The sequence below is a fragment of the Plutella xylostella genome, chromosome 9, assembly GCF_932276165.1.
Source record: "Plutella xylostella chromosome 9, ilPluXylo3.1, whole genome shotgun sequence".
In the NCBI taxonomy this organism is placed as follows: domain Eukaryota; kingdom Metazoa; phylum Arthropoda; class Insecta; order Lepidoptera; family Plutellidae; genus Plutella; species Plutella xylostella.
Window position 1 is genome coordinate 3,790,879 of NC_063989.1, and position 22,809 is coordinate 3,813,687.

The following is a 22,809-nucleotide window of genomic DNA, read 5'->3' on the forward strand; positions in this document are numbered from 1 at the left end:
TCAAGTTGAACATAAGTCCTAATAAAAGTGGAGTCATGCTATTTAGTAAAAAACATACCATATGTAACTCTAGAGTTATTTATAATAATTGTCCATTACCATGGTTAGAAGATAAGAAATTTTTAGGGATATGGTTGGATCAAAGACTAACATTTCAACCTCATATTAATTATATAATTAAAAATGCTTGTAAAGGACTGAATATATTGAAATCTCTTGCTGGAGTTCATTGGGGATCTGACCCAAAGATATTATCAATGTTATACAAAAGCATAGTTCGTAGTCACTTTGACTACAGCTCATTAGCTTATATGAATGCAAATATTACTACCTTAAAGAAATTGGATATCATACAAAATAAAGCATTAAGAATAATTTCTGGTGCTATGTGCTCCACCCCCATTAATGCTATGCAATGTGAAACCTGCATCCCCCCTCTGCATTTCAGAAGATTTCAAATAGCTGAACGCTTTTGCCTTAAGATAATAGCATCAGATAATAGTTGTGTCTTAAATAGAATTCTTCCAACTCAACATAATATTTCATTTAATAGCTTGGGCCCATATTTAAATAGATCTCAATTATTATTGGGTAATATCCCAGAATTACTTCGTACCATAATTCACTTAAAGTCTATTACTGTAAATATGTACAAAGACTCTTTATGGCCATTTTACAGACATGGCTATAATATTCATTTTAATAGTATTATTGTAAATAAACAAAATTTTAATAGTCAGGCTGAGCTACTGCAATTTTTAGATACTAATAACTTGTATTCTCTGTATACTGATGGGTCTAAGTCAGCAGATAGAGTAACATCAGCATTTTATGATCCTCAAAATAAATCTACCAAATGTTTTAAGTTGGACAGTAAATGTAGCATTTTTACAGCTGAAAGCTATGCCATTTATCAAGCTCTTTTGTATGTTAAAAATATTGTATTTAAAAACTTTATTATTTTCTCAGATTCCTTAAGTGTTTTAACTGCATTAAAAAATAATTGTTCTAAATATTCTGTAAATTATTTAGTAATTAATATTAAGAATGTAATTAACGATTTGTACAACACTGGTAAAACTATTGAGTTTGTATGGGTACCATCTCATAGAGGATGTTGAAGCACAACACTACGTGTGCGCCCCATCACTAGACGAGTGACGGCGCCCCCCCGCGCCCCGCACCCTCGCAGGCGCAGACGCAGACTACGCGCCGCCATTCTGAGACTGCAAGCCATTCGATCAACATAACAAATATTTCTTTGATTTGAAACTTTGATAAAGTCAATATATTTCTTGTAAAACGGATCTCCAACCTAGTTCTCATTGAGTAGATACCTGCGCCAACAAGTTTTCGAGCCGGATACGGGCTTTTTGGAAGATCTGAAGACCAGGCGAGACGAAAATCGGAATCCCGAGGCACGTATCGGCGAGGTCGTTCAAGGGCAAGGTAGAAGATCCACGCGGCACCAATCTGCTATTCGCCGTGAACTCCACGAAAATAATCAAGATACAACATTCTACGGCCAGTCTCGAATCTCAAGAATCACAAGAAAAACCAGAAACCACGACCAGAATCGAAAAACCAGGAAAAGAGGTTACAGTGTGGTATTGCTGTGAGTTCGTTCCAATTTCAATTATCCCCTGTGTGCACAATTCAATTCACTATCTTTTTTCCTAGTAAAAATCACGTAACAATAATAATTATCCCGTTTTAATCATCAATTCATTTTGTTAAAATTACCATTTTGGGTGTCATAACCTAATTATCTCCCATTTCTCCCGTCACCTGTCTATTTTTACACAATCGAAAGCGCATATTATTCATTAATAATCGAATCTATTCCCAATTTTAACCTACGTGTTTGCGTACCCACGTCATTAAATTATTGAAATCCATTTGCATCTGCCAATCCATTCAAGTTTATTCAGTTCAAAGGCCATACTTGTTTCAATGAACAGCTGTTTTCCCCAACACAGTGTATATTTTTAACAAATTGCATATTTTTTCTCGTTTTTTAACATATTGTTTTTATCTCATACATTCCAGTGAATCCGTCAGCATCGCTGTCGCGCAGGTGGTGCGTGCGCCGAACCGCCTCTAACCGGTTACGCAAGCTGAGGTGGCTTCGATGTTTGCATTGCTTGCGTGAGCTCTTCTGCTGACCCATAGTAGCTGCCTGTTAAAATTTAAGTATCGCTTCATACACTTCGAGCTTGTTTCACTATTTTCACAAATTTTACTTTATAAACAAAGTGTAAAACAGCTATAAACATTGATCGAATGGATTGCAGTCTCAGAATCATCTGAGAGACTTGGGCACCAGTTATCTTAGCTTAACTTCATTTCTTAGCCTACTCCATTAAGTCGCAACTCATTAAACATGGATATTAAATCATTAAAAAGGTCAAGAGCATCATTGAAATCAAAGCTTACAATATTTAAAACTTATTTAGACACGCTTTTGTAAAGAGCTAAATAACTTGCAAATTCGAGAATTAACTATTAGAGCTAGTAAAATACAAGAAATGTACAATGAATATGATTCAACTCAAACTGAAATAGAAAATTTATCTGAAATTCCAGGTGACGAACATTTAGAACGGGAGAGCTTCGAAACCAGCTACTTCAGCACAGTAGCTGCCGCGCAGGAGGCGCTCGATAAGCACACGGCGGCTTCTGCGGCGAGGGACAATCAGTCGGTAACGGGTTCTAGTGCATTCTCAGGTGGGCCAAACCTTAAATTACCTACAATTAATTTACCGACATTTTCTGGTCGCTATCAGGACTGGTTAGAATACCATGACACATACAAGTCACTAATACACACAAACACTTCAATACCAAAAATCCATAAATTTCACTATTTGCGGAACACTTTAAAGGAAAGTGCTTCTATAATCATAAAATCATTAGAGTTTTCAGCAGAAAACTATGATGTTGCATGGGATTTGCTGTGTGATCGATACAATAATGATAGAATTCTAGTAAACAATCACATACAAGCTTTGTTTAACATACAACCAGTTGTTCAAGAATCCTCAAAGGCGTTACGTAACACAATAGATAGCATTAATAAAAATCTAAGAGCCTTGAAAACACTTAATTTACCTACAGAACACTGGGACATTCTCATCATCCACATGGTGACTGGTAAGCTGGATTCACACACAATGCGTGACTGGGAAACAGAACGCAATCATATAAAGTCTATACCTACTTTAGAAGAATTCAACTCATTTCTCAAAAACCGCGCAGACTTACTAGAGACTATGGAGGAAGCACAATCACAAAAACACACACGCAGACACAGCGACATCTCTCACAATCGTCCAAAAACTTTTGTCGTAAATCATAACCAAACACAAAAACAATCACAATATAATTGCCCTGTTTGTAAAAATAATCATTCCATTTACCAATGTCTAAAATTCAAATCAATGCCTATCGAGGCACGCATTGAAAAGGTAAATAAATTAAACCTTTGCACTAATTGTTTACGGAGTGGTCATGACGAACAACGTTGTAGATTGAGTTCATGTAGGTATTGCACAAAACGACACAATACAATGTTACATAAAACGGATTCTGCATCTACACAATCACAAACACAAACAAAATCAAGTAGCTCGCAGTCCCCCTGCCATGGGTCAAGTGACTGTGTTGTCTTACCGTCCATAGCAGGGCAAAATCAATCACAAATACCACAGAGTAGTCAGAACAGTATGGTAGTACAGTCAGACAACATTACATTGTCCTCTACTCATAACAGTCAAGTTCTACTTTCAACTGCAATCATAAACATAACCGATCACCACGGTAACAATCACAAAATTCGTGCACTTCTAGATAACGGCAGCACGTCTAGTTTTATTACAGAAAAAATACAAAAACAGTTGCAAATACCCAGTTATTCAACTTCAATTTCAGTACAAGGGCTAAATAAACAGTCTTCAAAAATAACACAAAGATGTGACGTGACTATATCGTCACTCACCAATAGTGGTTATACAACAAACGTCAATTGTTTCGTTGTTCCACAAATCACCCAGTTGATACCTACTACAAGAATAAATTGCGAGGCTCTCAATATTCCTTCGCATATCAAACTAGCAGATCCGACGTTCTCAGTTCCTGCGGAAGTGCATATGCTGTTAGGCGCGGATTTGTTTTGGGCGGTCCTATCTAACAACCGCATCAATCTAGGCAAAAATAAACCAACCTTAGTTGAAACAACACTAGGGTGGATAGTTTCAGGATCTATACAAGTTCCTTATTCTAAACACAACAAAATGCAATCCTATAATACAGTCCACTGTCATTTTCTAAATAACATTGAGCTTGAGGAAAAACTCGATAAATTCTTTGAATTTGAATCAGTTTCCACCACTCAACAATCCCGAACTAAAGGTGAGAGTGAGTGTGAACAAATATTTACACAAACAACCACACGCCACCCAGATGGCAATTTCATTGATACAATACCATTAAAAGAATCACCTGAATGCTTAGGCGACTCATCACAACAAGCATTAATTCAATTTAAATCATTAGAGCGCAAATTCAATCGCAACAGTGAGTTTAAACAAAAATACACGGATTTTCTTGAAGAATATCAGACCTTAGGTCATATGTCAGAAAACACTAACCCACAAGACGACAAAACTTCATACATAATGCCACATCACGGCATTCTGCGTGAAGATAAACTCACAACAAAGTTGAGAACAGTTTTTAACGCATCAAGCATAACTAGTTCAGGCAAGTCATTTAATGACATTCAGTACATAGGCCCCACTGTACAAGATGATTTATTAAGCATACTGATTAGATTCCGTCAGCATAAGTATGTAGTGTCATCGGACATAGAAAAAATGTACCGACAAATTTATGTAAAGGAGGAACAGCGAAGCTTACAACAAATTTACTGGCGATCAGATCCCAGTGAGCCCATCAAACTATACAAGTTAAATAGGGTCGCGTACGGTACAGCATCCGCGCCATATCTAGCTACCAGATGCCTAATGCAGTTAGGGCAAGAGTGTACAGACAAAAATGTAGGTGAAACAATCTTACATGACTTCTACGTCGACGATTATATCTCAGGTAATGATGACGAGCAAACCCTCATACAAACATGTAAGGGCGTCATACAAACACTACAAGGAGCTCATTTTCAGTTACGAAAATGGCGTTCTAACTCAGCCTCAGTATTAAACTCTCTAGACAATGAAAACAACAATGACGAACTATTATGTCTAAAAAATGACGAGTATGCAAAAACATTAGGTTTACTTTGGGCCTGCACAAAAGATTTATTACTGTTTTCAATAAACAACATCAAACAAAAACACAAAATAAATAAACGCATAATTTTATCAACTATAGCACAAGTATTTGACCCATTAGGATTAATTAATCCTTGTATGTTACAGGCCAAAATTCTCCTACAGAATTTATGGGCGAAAAATGTTGACTGGAACACTCAGTTACCAGCCGAGGTTGAGTCACAGTGGAACACATTTGTAAAACATTTACCGGAAGTAACCGAAATTCAAATTCCTCGTCGAGTTTTATGTGATTTCTACATCAAGGTAGAATTACATACATTTAGTGATGCTTCTATAAAAGCATATTCAGCTTGCGTATATGTACGCTCACTGTCTAACAATGGCAACGTAAGTGTCCACTTACTGTTGGCAAAAAGTAAAGTTTCTCCTCTAAAACAAAAAATTACTATGCCCAGACTTGAGCTGTGTGGTTCTCTTCTGGCTACTCAGTTAGCAAAAAAGGCAATAGAATCATTACGTCTACATATAGACGCACAGTACTTCTGGTGTGACTCAACTATCGTGCTGAGCTGGATAAAAACATGTAAGCTAAAACTAAAACTATTTGTACTCAACAGAATAAATGAAATCACCAAAAATTCAAACCCTCAGTCATGGAATTATGTTCCCACAGATATGAACCCTGCCGATATAGGGTCAAGGGGTTTAAATGCAGCAAAACTTAAATCATCACTTTTGTGGTGGGGAGGTCCGCACTTCCTACACCAAGCAGATATGCAGTTGCCTACTCAACCGCAAAACACAAATAGTGAGGAATTGCCAGAGATTAAGTTTCAGTGTCATTTATCTATTTATTTATTTATTTATTATAGGTAGATACACCAACAGCATACATCTACATATCTACTACTGAACCTCATGAAAATAATTTAGCACTTAACTTTTCTAATATTTGTTTATTACAACGTGTAATAGTACAAATTAAACGTTTTAAACATAACTGTTTCAATCGTAATAACAAAATAGTAGGTCTAATTACAGCATCAGAACTTGAAGACGCTATGCAGGTTTTATGTAAAATAGTGCAGAGTGATATGTTTTGTAAACAAAAATCCATTTTAATTAACAAAAAACCATTGCCGTCTAAAGATAAACTTTTAAGTCTTAATCCCTTTGTTGATGATGCAGGTATAATCAGAGTTGGAGGGAGACTGTCGAACACGAACTACGCCTACGACACAAAACACCCCATCTTACTACATGCATCACATCACATCACTAAACTTTTAGCCCAACACTATCACAAAATACTTTTACATCCAGGGCCACAACTATTATTGGCAACATTACGCCATAAGTTTTGGATTATCAATGGGCGTAATTTAACTAGAAAAGTAACTCATACTTGCATAACTTGTCTTAGATTTTCAGGTAAAACTTACCAACCCATCATGGGTAACCTCCCAAAGCAGAGGCTACAAGCTGACTATCCATTTGCAAACACAGCAGTCGATTATGCGGGACCAATCCTGATAGCGAACAAAAAGGGTCGTGGCAGTCAGCTGAAAAAAGCATACATAGCCATTTTTGTATGTATGGCAGTACGAGCTGTGCACATAGAGCTCGTCACCGACTTAACTTCCCAGGGCTACATGGCCATGCTTAATCGTCTAATTTGCCGCAGGGGCAAGCCAGCCTCCATAACATCCGATAATGCTAAATGTTTTATTGGTACCTTTAATGAATTACCTAAATTTTTGAAACAAATTCCAATAACATAATTAATGAAGCAGCTAAGATTCAAATTGAATTCAAATTCTCTCCACCATACAGTCCGCACTTCAATGGGTTAGCAGAAGCGTCAGTGAAGTCAGTCAAACATCACCTAAAACGAGTTTTATCAATGACTCACCTAGATTATGAAGAAATGTACACTGTCTTGGTTCAAATAGAGGCAATTCTTAATTCCAGACCCATAACCCCTATTTCATCTGATCCATCTGATCTAGTAGCTCTCACTCCTGCACATTTTCTGATTGGACGAACGCTCACAATGCTACCTGCACCTCAGGTCGACAACGCTCCAATCAACACACTCTCTCGATACAAACGAGTCCAAGCATTGAAAGCACACTTCTGGAATCGCTATTATAAGGAGTATATTTCAGCATTACAGATTCGCAGCAAGTGGCACACCAATCGAGGTCAACTACAGCTTGGGCAGATGGTCCTCATCAAAGATGACCGGCTCCCACCCAACAGATGGCTGCTCGGTCGCATCACAGCCGTCTACCCTGGCACCGACGGCATCAACCGCGTGGCAGACGTCCTCTCCACTTCGGGGACCTTGAGACGGGCTTACAACCGGCTCTGCCCTCTACCCATGACGTTGGACCAGGATACTCCAGCTCCAAGGGGCCCAGCTTGTTGAAGCACAACACTACGTGTGCGCCCCATCACTAGACGAGTGACGGCGCCCCCCCGCGCCCCGCACCCTCGCAGGCGCAGACGCAGACTACGCGCCGCCATTCTGAGACTGCAAGCCATTCGATCAACATAACAAATATTTCTTTGATTTGAAACTTTGATAAAGTCAATATATTTCTTGTAAAACGGATCTCCAACCTAGTTCTCATTGAGTAGATACCTGCGCCAACAGAGGATTCACTGGAAATGAGATAGTTGACCAAGCAACCAGAAATGAACACAATGAAGATCACTCCACAGACCTAAAGATTCCTTTTACTGACTACCACTCTCAACTGAAGCACAAAATGAAATTACTGTGGCATGATTATTGGAAAGAGACGAGCAAAGAAAAGGGAAGATGGTATGCTGATATCCAAGGAAGCCCGCCCGCCCAACCTTGGTACCACCGCAATAAAACAGCTGATTGTCGGAAATTCATTACCACCATAAATAGAATGAGATTTGGCCATTGCCAGACCCGGACTCACCTGAAGAGATTAAACTTAGTTCAAGATTCGAAATGCACTTTTTGTGAAGAAGATAACGCTGATTTAAATCACATCGTATTTAACTGTCAAAGTTTTGGTGTTCACAGACTGATACTCGTGACTGAACTACAAAGTGTTTGTGATGATGATGAAGTACCTACACGCCTCCAAGATCTTTTGGCTGACCAGAAGTTTTATGCACCGCTATATAAATACATCATAAATACAATAAACAAACTGTGAAGTGAAGTGAACTAACAAGTGTTGGCTCAAAAGGACACGTATCCAGGGCCGTTAAATCTAATATAAAAAAAAAAAACATTTCCATCACGCAGAATAGTAATTTTTGTAGGTTATGTTGTGTTTTGATAATGTTTTAGAGGTTATAAATGTAGTTACAAAACTATAACATTATATTAATATTTGTTCAGTTTAGTGTAGTGTAAAGTGTAAAGTATTTCATAAACCACACGTAACCAATATTTTTGCATCGCTGCAATAGTCACTTTTGTTATAGTAGTTATGAGTAGCTTAGCGGTCAATAAAAATTTAATAGTGGTAGCCAAAGGTCTTCACTTGGATGTTTTTGATGGGTCGGATCACAATGTAGTCCACATTACACCGAAAGGAAAACCACAAGCTGGCGACTACATAGTGGATGTTATTATATCTACTGACAGTAAATATGTGGCTATAATTACAGCATTATCGAAAGAGTTGATTCTGTTTGACTTACCACTTTCCTCTCGAACTAGAAATTTTGAACTGCCAAGAAGTGCCAGCAAAATAAGGTGTTCACCAGACAACTCCAAGATACTGGTTGCTGACAAAAGTGGAGATGCACTTGAGTATGACATAAACAGTGAGGTCCAAAGCAGCAACAAGATTTTAGGACATTTAAGTTTATTACTTGACATTCTTCAAACAAATGATAAGAAGTACATTGTTACTACAGACAGAGATGAGAAAATTAAAGTATCTTGTTATCCAAATACCTATAACATACAGACATACTGTTTGGGACACAAAGAGTTTGTGAATCACATTGAACTGTTGCCTCACAATGACACATATTTACTGAGCACCTCAGGCGATGGGATGATCAAAATCTGGAATTATGTTAATGGTACTATTTGCCATACAATTGAAACTAATAAAGATGTAAATGATGATCAACTTAAACTACAGTTCATTAAATCAATGGATGATGATGGTATTCAAGTGAGTGCCTTGCCCGTGGTGCATTGTGCTGTTGCCCAGTTGAGTGACGCCGCCAGCCTAGTGGCAGTCACCATACACACTCTCAATGAAATACTCATCTACACAGTTCATCTTGAAAATGAAAGATTTGTACACAAATTGAAAGAAAAACTGACTCTTGAAAATTTCCCTACAGCAATCCAATTTGAAAATTCTATGTTGTATGTGTATTATGAACACAAATGCAGTGTTCGAGTTTATAGAGTATCTACTGATGATGCAGTAGTGTTTGATGCAGAAATTAAAATGTTTAAGGAGCTTTCGGATGATGTAGTCGTGAACGAGGCACATAGTTCTATAAAAGTTTTATACAAGAGAAAGTTTGATAATGTGCAGGAATACCAAGAACGGAAAAAGCTAAGATTAGAAAAATCATAACATCTTTGTTATCATTACATAACATGTCTGAGGTTATGTCATAATTTATGTATAATGCTAATTAAATAAAAAATGTTTCATTAACCACGTAATTTATTAATTTTCTTTACATTCAAACAAATAAGAAATGTGAAAACAGACCACATTGAGGAGTAGTTACAAAAATAAAATGAAACCTAATAATAGTTTCAAAAGTGAACTTGATTCACTAAAAGCAATGTTTTATGAAAAAATATCACAATTTTAACTAAACAACATGTTACTCCATAAAACTAATACATAGTTAAGTTCATAATTGAAGATTCTGCATGTTAATTAATACTTATTGCTTTTCCTTAACAAAGAAACAACTTTTAGCTGGTGAATATACATAATGAAATCAAGCTATCAGACTTATGCATAATTTGTAAGTCTATATTTTATTAGGTATCTATTTTATACAACCGTCACATATCTAAATGCAATAAATACAATATCAGGCCCTAATTTACCTAGATTCAAGCACATTGGCAAATGTACGCAGCTGAGAGCCGAGGTTCACGTACTGTTGCAACAGCACTAAGTCCACTTCTTCTTTCAGCTCCATTAGGTCCGGCAAAGTATCACAATTTGGTACATTCAACAGGGTTGTAAATACTTGATCCCAGACGTTTGATTTCATATACCTGAAAAAAGGGATCTTTATTATAAATTTTACTAGGTATAATTAGACTTACCTACACTTAATCCTATACCTAAATAGGCGTTTTTTTGTAATACAACATAGGCCTTTTGTATTTCATTTCTACAACCTATTACAATTACTATATACACACCCTTCATTACCCACACCTTAGATTAACAATGAAAAGTTTTCTGCCAAAGATGAGAAGAGACCTACAATATGGACTATATCTAGGCTAGACTGGTAGGGACCCTTGCATCATCCCAACATGAAACTATCCATTCAATGAGGCATATTATCTTCATCAATAATTGGAGTTTATAAATAAATAGTAACAATATAAAATTACCTTGGCAGTTTCTTGTCTATGTTCCATTGTCCTAATCGGTTCACTACTTTCATGTAGCTACCCATTAATATCACATGTATTGTGCCAGCAAGGCAGTAGAGGTCAGTTTGATAGGTCCAAGGCTTGCCTTCTCTCATTTCCGTACAAGTAAAGCCTTCTGTCGAAATTCGCTGAAAATAAACATTACATAAGTATTTAGCTACAGTTATGATAACTTTAGTTTTTACGTATATAACATAGACTATTGTAATTTAATTACTTCTCTAAAAGTAGTTCCTTCTGGAAAGAGAGACATGTCTATTGAGCATCCTAAGTCAATGAGCTGCAGCGAAGGAGTCCGCCATTCTTGCGCAGGTCTGAAATGTTATAAATTTTTGCATATAATTTGATGTAACTCCAGTTTACATACTTCTTATATATGTTTAAGGGCGATACCCTATTAGTGCTCTGCGTCGTCGCTGCCTATATTTTTATGACTCTTTGCGACAACGCGTATTCACGCACCAATGGAGCCTCACCCTAATAAATTATAATTCTACGTCGTGCATTTTAAACATTACTTACATCTTCATTAGCAGGAAATTATCTGGTTTAATGTCTGCATGGATGATCTGTGCTTTGTGTAGATAATGCACAATGGACAGCATCTCCGAAGTCAGCAAGAAGACTATCATTTCATGTATGCACTTCGATGTGGCCATGCGGATTTTGTTGGCAACATCCAGCAGAGATCCATACTTCGAATATTCAGATACAAATAAACTTGCATTTTCCCCAATAAAGCCAGTTGTGATGTCCATGTACCCTGGAAGCTGTGGAAAAGAAATAATATTTTAACTATATTATTTATGTCGATTCTGTATTAGTTGATGCTGATAGCTTTAGCCTCTATTTACCAATTCTTTCTAGAGGTCTGAACCTCCTAATGATTACCATAAGTATAAAACAATACATATAACATACAGTATCTGCCTAGCTTGTGGTCGGGGGGCCGCCGTGAGTGAGATGTCCCAACATATTAATATTATTAAAACATTTATGAAGCTATACTGTTACTACTTACCATAAAGGGATCCTTTATCCTCGCCTTAATTTCTTGGCAAATGTAGAACTCCCATGGGCGGCTCGGCTTTTGATATTTGACGGCTACAGATTTATTACTATGGACGTCGAGGCACAGGAACACTGCACCATAGTTCCCTTTACCGAGTTGCTTCTCTACGGCGAATCTCTTGTTGCCAACTGTCACCGATGTGTTCACTTGCAGCTTGGGAATAGACCTCACTTCTACGTACCCCTGCTCATGCGTCTTATTAGGGAACTTCACGTATTCCAACAATGACGTTAGCATCTTCTTGTTGAAGGGATCAATCCTTGCCGGGAAGTCGATGTCGGCAGGCCGGGGAATATCACTAGTTTCCACCAAAGAAATGGAATGCGTCGACTTGAATGCCGAACATTCCATTGAGTTCTCACTATCTACATCCATCCCGTACCCGTCAGAGTGGAAATCGGACTGCCTTGAGTACACAGACGATATTCTGCCGTCTTTGCTAACTGAATCCCTGCTGTCCTCAGATTGTAATTCTGCTCTATGTTCAAAATCAAGCTGCCTCTTTGAGATATCCTTGATTTTTTCAGCAGCACGAGCCACTTTAGCCGACTGTATCGGCGTAGCGGTTTGCGCCGTCATACTGTCCTTGCTGTCTGAATCAGATAGACCTGATGTCGGGGGAATCTGAGCCTGTTCTGGACTAGACACATAGAGATTCTTATGCATCTTATGTGATATGCTAGGACTATTAGTAAATTTAGGAGTATTTGCATTATCTTTGGGCTCGTTTCTATTTGATATAAAGTTAAGAAACTGGTTGGAGAATCCAATGTCTGGGGAGTTTTGTCCGTGTTTAACATTGGGCTGGTCGTGTCTGACACTGCGCAGCGCCGCGGTAGGGCTCTTATGTGGCGCCGGCTGTTTTGGAGGACTGATCTTATTAGCAGCGGTCTGGTCCATCGTAGCTCTTAATGTGGTATTGGCATGCGTCTCTGGCTTCTGTTGCACGTCGGGAGAGGTCTGCATTGGTTGGCATCTATCCTGAGTCGGGGTTTGTGGCGCGGCATTATGATAGCTGTTTTGAGTCGGCTGTGGACTCTGGTATATCTGGAAGGGTTGACCGGCCGCCGCGCCGTAGCCGGTGCTCTCCGGTTGTTTCTGAGGCTGTCTGTAGGGGCTCTGCATGTTATAGCTCTGGTTGCCAGGGTGCTGGGGCGCATTGGCGTACATATTCGGGCTGGCGTATTGCGCTTGCATGTGGTAGTTCTGTTGCTGCTGCTGTCTCTGCTGCTGGGCGGCGGGCGGCTGCGCGTGGTGCGAGTACTGCTGCTGATGCTGGGCGGGCGCGGCGCGCTGGTAGTACTGCTGCTGGTGCTGTGCAGGCGACTGGTGCTGGGCAGGCGACTGGTGCTGGGCGGGCGGGTGCTGGGCAGGCTGGTGCTGGGCGGACTGGTGCTGCGACTGATGCTGGGCAGGCGGGTGCTGCTGCTGGTGCTGAGGTTGGTGCTGGGCGGGCGGGTGCTGAGGCTGGTGCTGGGCGGGCGGGTACTGCGGCTGGTGCGGCGGGCTCTGGAAGCCGGGCTGCGGCTGCGCATACACATGCGCACGCTCCGCGGCCGGGTAGTGGTACATGTCCTGTCTATACGCGTGCTGCGGACTCATCATGTGGCCGGGGCTGTGGTAGCCGTGCGGCACCTGCTGGGCGGAGTAGGTGGGGCTCTGGAAGCCGGGCTGGGCGGGCGGGTGCTGCGGGCTGTAGGCGGGCCCGGGGCTGGCGTAACCCTGGCTGTAGCCCGGCTGCTGGTAGCCGTAGCCCGGCGGGTAGTGCTGCGCGGCCCGCTGCGCCGGCGCCGGGTAGCCGTTGTAACTCTGCGCGTTCGCATTCGGCTTCTGGTACTGGTGGTCGTGAGACAAGTAAGGCACTGCAGGCTGAGTTTGAGGTTTAGTTTCGGGTTGCTCTCGCTTCTGTGGGTAGCCTCTAGGAAATTGCTGACTGTTATATTGTGTTCTAGGTTGGGCTGAGATGGACTGTCTTTTGGATGAGGTAGGATCGTTGCCTTGGCTGTACATGGAGTCGAAGTTGGACGCTTGAGTCTTTTCACTGTAGGGGGTGTTGAATCCCGTGTAGTTTCCTCTCGTGGACTGGCCTGATGAACTGGAACCAGATTTACTGAAACCGATAAATTAGAGTTATTTACCTACTAATTTTTTAAAATCATAATCATCACCAAATATGCTACAAATGTTATTCACCTGTTGTATTCCCGTGTGGCCTCCATGATGACAGACAAGCCGGTGCCTTGGTGGTCTACTGTGGCATGTTGGTCTCTAACATCAGGGATTGAGAACTCCTCTTTCTTCTGAAACCCCAAGTCTCCGTGATCGACCCCACTCTCGTCCATATTGAACTTGGGTACCGAGGACATCTTCCCCGAGTGATCCATGTTAGACGGCTTCTTGAACTGCGACATGTTTGGCGTACTCGCGCTTCTAATGTTGAAGTTGAACACTTGCGTGCACGGCTCTTCGAAGTATGCAGTTTTGTTAGGCTGTAAATACAGTGAAGGTAAAATTTTATATGGTTGGCTTTGAGAAAAGAACAATATTTGCTGTGTCAATGGTACAGTAGTATCCTTCAAGATTCACCAAGCAGGTTTATCTCACTCTTCGGAACGCAGGTTGGTGATAACACAAAACAAACAAACATCAACGCAAACAGAGATTCAACCCCATCCTATTGGCCTAGGTAATCTTAGATATTTCACGCATAATGGCCCACCTTAGAGGCTAAATGCGGAAAATCAGCTCGGCATGATAGATAGATAGAACCTATTGGCCTCATTGGCAGTCACATCATATAAGAAACCAATCACGGCCTAAATAGTTTCAAAAGGCAATAAAATATTTTATCAAAAACTCACATTCTGCGGTGCCACCATAGCAGCCATAGGAACTTTGCTCGCATTCTCCTTGTCTTCAGGCACGGTGGGGGCGTCGGGCGCGTCCTGCGGCTTCTTGTGGCTGTGGAGCGCCATCGTCATGGAGCGGTCCTCGTGGATGTCGAACTTGGGCACGTCGAACTGCTGCACTATCGGCTGGACCATGGATGGCTCTGAAAATTGAGGAAAATTATTTGTTTTTTAGACGTTATAACTTTTTGGTAAAGGCCTCCCTGTTGTTGCGTCCACGCATCCCGGTTTTGTGTCTAATTCAACCACCCTGGCATAAAAATGCGAGATCACATCATCCCCTGTCTATAATGAATTGAAATATTGTCAAAATAATCCATTGAAATTTATTTACTGAGAATGAATCTTTTTTTTCTTGGCTGTGGAAATGTATGTTTACTAAATAAAACAACATGTCTTACCACTAGCTCCCATAGAACCGTTGTCGTTGAACAGGTTCCTGAGCTCCCACCTCGCCTCCTTGGTATTGACCGTCACCGAGTCCCCAAGAAGGTTGCTCATGAGACTCCTGTTGAAGTCTTCCACCAAGTTATTCCGTCCGTAGTTACCCGCATTCTCCCCGTAGTCGTGGCCTGAAGGATTCACCTGGTTCTCTTTGTCAGAGGACTCGGATTGCTTTGTACTATCGTCACTTCTCCTCGCCGCAAGTTCACTGAACTCTTTCGAGTCGAGATTCACTAGCACCTTCGGTTCTCCCGGCGAATGCATGTTGGTCACTTTAGTGATGTTCTGCAGTGTTGGGATATTCAAGGGCATCATATGCCCTAAATGGTCCTGTTCTGCGTCCAAAGCGCAGTTGGCTAGGGTCTCCAACGCGCTGCATTGCGCCGCCGACTCGTTAAAATTACTGTAGCTCTCGTGAATCGACATCTTTTCCTCCGGTCTTTCTTCAGTCTTTTCGTGAACTCTTTGTTGATATTTTCTCGACCTTATTTCTTCTAAACTGTATTCTCCCTCGCCTACGTAAACCTAGAGCAAAATTAATATAATCTTTAGTTTGACTGCATTCATGATATAAAATATTATATACCTCATAAGTTTTAGAACCAAGAGTAGAGTATTTATAGTAATGACTAACCTCAGACTTATTATAACAAGTAATTTTGGTTGCATCTGGAGGATCAGGTACACAGAGGGGCACGGTGAATGTCAGGTCGTCCACACAGTAAGCCATGTGATTCGCAGGCAGCTTCAACACGTCTTCTTCATCTTCATAAGCTATAACAGATGGAACAGCTCTATAAACCTGTATAATACTGTGTAATTTCATCTTGTGGAAGTTTAAAGAACATTGTGTATTCTATTCTGAAGCGCATTTTCCCCTGGGACACGAGTGTGTTCACACTGCACACTACCATTTCATTTGCGCAGATACATTTGTATTTACAGTAAAACTATAAAGTCCTGAAAACGGAAGTGGATCCTAACTAATTGTTACAAACCGTATTTAACCGATTTATTATATTTATTAAAGGACAAATCCCTTAAAAAGCCATAAGCAAACGGTATTTAATTTTTAAAATGTAAATGTAAGTATATAACTGATAATGATAAAAAGTCTTTGCAAAATCGCACTCTTTATTGTCATGACTTTATGGTTGGACTGTACATATTGTGTTTTCTTTATATCATGTTGCAGCTTTGTGGCAACATTTGAGGCTAGATAATATTATAATGTCAAGAATTTCAATCAACAACCCATGGTCTTTTTTTTTAAACTCAAGTGTGCACTCTGAAGTCTAAAGTGCTGTTGATAAAAACATTTCTCATAAACAAAAAAAATACACTTACGAACAAAAGGCAGAGGTTGATGCGGGACGACATTCGCGTGGACCATCTTGATCTTGGCGCTGGTCCAGACGCCCACCTCCCGCTCGTTCTCCACGTTGGCACAGGCCTGCACCAGCGACGCGGGCCCGGGGGCCTCGGATGTCGCCGCCACGCCTTGCGAGGTTGATGGGGCATCCTGGGCATTATGTGAGTATAAGAGCAAGTGGGTATAGAATGTCTGTGGTTAAGAAGTAGAACTAAAGATACTGCTGTTGGACCATCAATATGTGAGTGTACGTGTAAATGGGTCATGGGTATAGAAATACAACCATACTGTCATGCTGGGTTGAAATTGGTTTTTAAATTTTTAAATTGAAATGAGTAGAGTTGTAGGATACAATGTAAAAAAAAATATCATGAAAAAGGGAAAGGAGCATTTTTGAAAATATTTTAAATTCACTTTGGCCCTGCTTAGTAGAGATGCCACGAATATTCGGCAACTATTCGGTATTCGGCCTATTCGGCCAGTTTTTTCAGTATTCGGTATTCGGCCGAATAGTAAGTAGTATTCGGCCGAATACCGAATACTTAAAAAAGATGCAAATATCTTACAAAAGGGAATAAAAAACTATTTGATCGAAACATTTAACTATCAAACAATCATTAATTGCAAAAACCTGAATACAACATATGTATTTTTTGCCACAAATAGTATAATAATAAAAGTAATATTTAAAATCAATTAAAGGCAAATTGTGATGAATATAGACAAGTTTTTCGGCATTTGTTCGTAAGAGACAATTGCGCTTTTTTCATAAAATAAAAATATACAATACCTACTACTGAGACACAGGTATTTTTTAACAAAATATATAAGGTTTGGCTACTGATTCGAGTTGGTTGACCACCAGTTGTACGGATCTGCCGTAAGATTATGAAAAACACTCTTTAAATAAAACTTCAACTTATTGAATTATACTGGATCACCTGCCGAATATTCGGTGGCCGAATATTCGGTATTCGGCTGAGAGTGTCGGCCGAATATTCGGTATTCGGTATTCGGCCAAATCACTATTCGTGGCAACACTACTGCTTAGCTTTCCAACTTATAAAAAAAACTTTTCACAGCCAACATACCTGATAAACGTTGACCATGACATTGGAGTTTGGCATTCTATTGTCAAAGTTGTTCCCTTGTCTGACCACACCTGGCACTGCACTTCTAACACTGTCCCCGACCCGTTGCACAGGGACATTGGCTATGTTTCTCCGTTTGAACGACTTGAGGGAGGTCAGAGCCATCCTGGTCTCAGCTAAGGCTGATGCAGCCTTCCTCTTGGTCGGAGAATCATCATGGAGCATCCGTTGAGCAAAGTAAAGTTGAAAGTTCCTAGATGTGACAAGAACATTACAATTTATGTTCTTCATTGATTACATTAATCATGTTTACAATTTATGTTCTTCATTGATAGGATTAATAATAAAACTCAACCAAAGTATCGAGCTTGATTGTGATGGTATTGGGTTCCGCTCATCTCGCATAATCTTTATTGACCAAAATTCATTTCGCATAACTCGTATGGTCGAAACTTTTTTGGCCGAACCATCACTTTGCCAAGACTTATGTGGCATAAGGCTCGTTTCGTCTAAAACTCTTTAGGCACAATCTTTAAACACCTAAGTTTCGTTTGCTCAAATTTATGTTCGTCTATACCTATGTATAATGTTGTTTCTCCTAATGTTATCTTAATAAATAATATATTAAGTATGTAGTAAATGTACAAATTGTGGTATTTTTCTCCTACATCCCGAAAATCACGATATTGTATGATCAAAAAATCGAAAGTTAAAGACCAATATAATTATTACAAACCCCATGAGATCGAAACCTAAAAATAGGTGCGACGACGAGCAAAGCGAGGAGGAGCGTGTTAGGTGCACATGTTCATCAAAACCAAAGCGGAGCGCAGCGAAGCGGAGCGGAGCGTTTTCCAAACAGCGGAAACAATACAAGGCACCAGTTTGCGCTATGTAGGGAGACGCTCCGTCAAAGTTAAAGCCAAACGAATATTATTACTTTGAATATTATTACCTATGCCATAGCATTTCAACCTTTTTCAAGACGCGACCCCCCTGGTATAAAAAAATATTTCGCGACCCCCTTGACCCTTCGGTATTTTTTGGGCCAAGGCCAACCAAAGAATTTTTTGTAAAATATTATTCAATTCTGTTATTATTAATAGACCCCGGATTCACTGTGAATTTAGAGGTAAAAAGTTATTTTTGAAAGCCAATTAACTTAACAAAGTTAATATTTCTTATTGTTTTAAATAAAGTTTATATTTCTAATTATTTTCTGCACTCATCGTAAGCAAACATGATCTATTGGCTATATTGGCAAAAATTCTCTAATATGATAATATTTATTTATTTAATTCTTTATTGCACAAATATAATATACCTATGGCGTGAGGCAAGGGGAGACGTAGGTGCCAATTGAACTTAGCGCGTCATTTTTACTCGTCAGTCACGATGCCGCTAACTACTTAAGACAGAAGTAGTTTTAATTGAATAGGACTGCACTTGAAATGCAAAAATGTGTGCTTGTTTAGTGAAATTAGCGATATCAAAAACAACATATTTCCAACTTAAGTATAAAGAAATTGTGAGTAAATTAGGTGACACCAAATATGTTCCAATATTCACAGATAAAAACCAATATTTCAAGGAATTTCTGATTGAGTGACCGGAAAAATCTGACAAATACGGAAACAAGGTAACTATTGTTTTCCATTGTTTCATAAAAAGGGTTAACTATATGCTAAAAACGACCCAAAATGAAAAAAAAACTACCCCGACTGAAACATCTTGAAGAATTTCAAGGGCAGCGCTGCTACGCTGGGACTTTTAGGAACCTTAAAATAACCAATCGGAAAACTCCTTAAAAACTGTTAGAACAACCTGTGGTTAAGTTTCAGCCAATTCCATCAAAATTACCCGATTTGACTGCACAAGATCTCAGCTCCAACTAAAAATACCTATATAGCATTGTTTTATCAGTAACCACGGGTAAATTTCCTGATGATTTAATCCACAAGTCACCATGTCCGCATGCCAGATAGCTTACTCAAGCTATATTTTTTTTCTGTATTTATCAACGAAAGATTTCTCTGGAAAACTACAGATTTTGGCCAGATTTACTATTAGTTTGCTGTAAAAATCCATCCTACTTGCAATGATGGGGCAAAATTATTATAATCGCTGATCTATAAAATAAAAGCCAGAGTAATGGGTCTGCGAATAAACCGACGCAAAACAGTCGATATGCGTATCAAGGCTAAAACCTCGGACGCCTTAACACTCGATGACCAACGCCTGGACTCGGTCGATGCATTTACTTACCTCGGAAGCACGGTCACCCGTCAGGGAGGAGCAGATGAGGATATAGAGAGCAGGATCAAGAAGGCGAAGGCTGCGTTTGCCCAGCTCAAACCTGTTTGGGACTCGAATGTGCTCACAAGGCGGATAAAAATCTCCCTCTTCGACTCCATCGTGAAGTCCGTATTGCTCTTTGGTTGCGAAACGTGGAGAGTGACGAAAGGGCTGACGAACAAACTGCAAGTGTTCGTCAATAAGTCCCTCAGGTCGATCCTACGCGTTTTCTGGCCGAAGACAATACGTAACGAAGATCTGTGGAAGCTGTGCCGACAATCTCCCATCGGCAAGGAAATTGCGAAGCGAAAGTGGAGATGGATTGGGCACACTGTACGGAGAGGAGCTACGAATGCCGCAACTATAGCCTTTGACTGGAGGCCACCAAATGGCAAGCGCTCCCGGGGACGCCCTGTCCAAACATGGCGCCGAAGCGTCGAAAACGAGCTGCGAGCCGCTGGACTAAGCTGGAGTGAGGCCAAAAGTACAGCCGAAGATAGGCGGAAGTGGCGGACGTTAGTGGAGACCCTCTGCACCTCTGGGGTGCCATAGGACTGCAACAACAACAACAACAACATAAAATAAATATTTTTTTTTGTGTTTTTTTTTTTACTAAAGTACCCAGTTTTTTCGACCACTGACGACCCCACTGCAGAAGCTTCGCGACCCCCCAGGGGGTCGCGACCCACAGGTTGAAAAACACTGGGCTAAACAATGTTATGCGAAATAACTTTTTACTAAGCGAGATTTATGCCATACGATTTTCGGCGTAACGAGACTTTGACCAAACGTTACTATGCAATACGAGATTAGGCAAATAAATCTTATGCCAAAAAAGGTAGAACCGATGGTATTTTAAACTCCCTATGGCTAGTTAAGACTTCAAGGCTGGTCTTTTTTGATCTATTACTTTAAGAGTGGACTTCTAATATTGTTTGTCATTGCAATTACTATTTCAGCAAATTCTCACAAATTGGAAAAAAAGCACAGTATTTTATTGAAAAACTCCAGTTACTTACATATGAGCCTGCTCTAGTTCATCTAACGGCTGAGCTTTAGCCTGGAGGCCGAGCATATAGACCTGGTTGGCTCGCTTGTAGTCCCCCGACTCCTCGCAGTAGCACGACCAGGCACGGTAGAACTCTGAACATTCTACTCCAATACCACTGCTGTGCAGCCTCTGGTATATCTCCAGGGGATTTGATAGGCAGTCAATCTAGAAGGGTTGTTTCACAATTTGTTTATTGGTTTACAAGATTGAGTTTTTATCAGGATTAATGTTAACTCAGGTTAAAGTAGCTGTGGAAGGTCATGTATGTTATGAAATAATATTAAGGCATTGGCAACAATTATAAAAAAATGCACCAACTATTTTAATATTATACCTACTTATTTAGAGTAGGTATCTAAAGTTATGATACCTTGCCTTAGAATAGCCCTTCCACTTTAATTACAAACAGCCCATAGGCACAACAATTGACTAATAAGTCTCTGTATTTTCAAGGGAGGTTTTAAAAACTTACATATTTGATCCACAGCTTGACAAATCTCCTGTCTTGGTAGTACCTCTCATCCTTCTCAAATAACTGCAAACAGTCTTTTATTAACTTGTCAATATGACCCTCGTGGCCATGTTTAGGGAAGCACTGTTCAACCCATTGGATGTAATTGAACCAGGGGTCTAAGGGGTCAGTTCCATGATAGTTTCTTATGGCTGCCTCATGCTCTCTGAAAATAATGAGGTTATGATCATTTCAGTTTGCATTTCGTAGCTCTATTTTAATGGTTAAGATTATAGCAGTACTATGTTTCAAAAACAAGTTAATCAAAACAGTGATCAGATGACAACAAACACAAATTCCGGCGCCTCAACAGCTGCTGATTCTGTCAATTTGGGTAAATTATTTTGTTTCTTCTGACCATTTTTCGCAAAATTATTTGATTTCCTAGCACTTAATCGGTACTTTTAGTTATTATTCTTTATTGTAACCTATGTAAATAGAGCCTGAAATCGTCCTTACTCTTTCTGTATTTGCAGCTGTCTCTGAGCGTCAACATCCGACTGAGCTTGTAAAGCCGTTCCCAGCTGCACCAGGTTCCTGCCACCTCGCAGAGGTTGAATATTCTCTTTACTAACGTCGATGTCCATCGTAGCAGGGTAATACCACTAAAAATCACACCGTAAAATACAAACACGATCCATTCAGACCCAAAAACTGCTATTTGTGTTATGAAAAAAAAACATGCACCAATCACTTTCAACGATGAAAAACACTATTGCTACAATAATAGTAACCACTCTGAGTTAATGATATTTAATTTAAACGTGTATTTTCGGTAGAATTACTTAGTTTTTATCTTTGAAAATGCGAAAATTTTAGATGACTGTTGCCAACTGAAGCAACGAAATGACAAATTCTATTGTCTATGGTACTTTTCAAAATTTTGCTAAACAGCATCCGTTAAAATATGACCCCTCCACACTATGCCAAGTAAGGCCACGCGCACGCGGACTTTTCTCACTATATCGCATGTTGCACACTGAAACCATTCTTGAATAGTATGTTTAGGGTAACTTACTAATGGGTCTGCGAGACGATCAAGTCGACTTGACAAGCCTACGTGCTTGACGGTTTCACTTGATGAGGGACTTGACGCGACTTGAAGATGCCGTCAAGTGAAACC

General features: G+C 39.9%; 3 protein-coding genes and 1 pseudogene across 3 annotated transcripts; 3 read left to right on the forward strand and 1 right to left on the reverse strand.

The window, feature by feature from the left end:
• The first annotated feature begins 437 nt into the window (after positions 1 to 437).
• Positions 438 to 8,565, forward strand: LOC125489007. Its single transcript, XM_048623236.1, has 2 exons — positions 438 to 1,113; positions 7,953 to 8,565. Exons 1-2 carry the CDS (start codon positions 648 to 650, stop codon positions 8,489 to 8,491), a joined length of 1,005 nt encoding a protein of 334 aa, XP_048479193.1. The 5' UTR covers positions 438 to 647; the 3' UTR covers positions 8,492 to 8,565.
• On the forward strand, positions 1,954 to 7,908 carry LOC105385136 (annotated as a pseudogene).
• Positions 8,566 to 8,654: 89 nt separating the features above from the next.
• On the forward strand, positions 8,655 to 9,970 carry LOC105387055 (tRNA (guanine-N(7)-)-methyltransferase non-catalytic subunit wuho). Its single transcript, XM_011557725.3, has one exon. It carries the CDS (start codon positions 8,771 to 8,773, stop codon positions 9,884 to 9,886), a length of 1,116 nt encoding a protein of 371 aa, XP_011556027.3. The 5' UTR covers positions 8,655 to 8,770; the 3' UTR covers positions 9,887 to 9,970.
• On the reverse strand, positions 9,962 to 22,533 carry LOC105387080 (mitotic checkpoint serine/threonine-protein kinase BUB1 beta). Its single transcript, XM_038120585.2, has 14 exons — positions 22,146 to 22,533; positions 21,648 to 21,852; positions 21,144 to 21,340; positions 17,830 to 18,082; positions 16,714 to 16,888; positions 16,001 to 16,140; positions 15,324 to 15,891; positions 14,875 to 15,065; positions 14,207 to 14,502; positions 11,963 to 14,123; positions 11,464 to 11,711; positions 11,159 to 11,255; positions 10,900 to 11,069; positions 9,962 to 10,551 (listed from the first exon to the last, which is right to left on the reverse strand). Exons 1-14 carry the CDS (start codon positions 22,271 to 22,273, stop codon positions 10,374 to 10,376), a joined length of 5,007 nt encoding a protein of 1,668 aa, XP_037976513.2. The 5' UTR covers positions 22,274 to 22,533; the 3' UTR covers positions 9,962 to 10,373.
• Between the last annotated feature and the right edge of the window lie 276 nt (positions 22,534 to 22,809).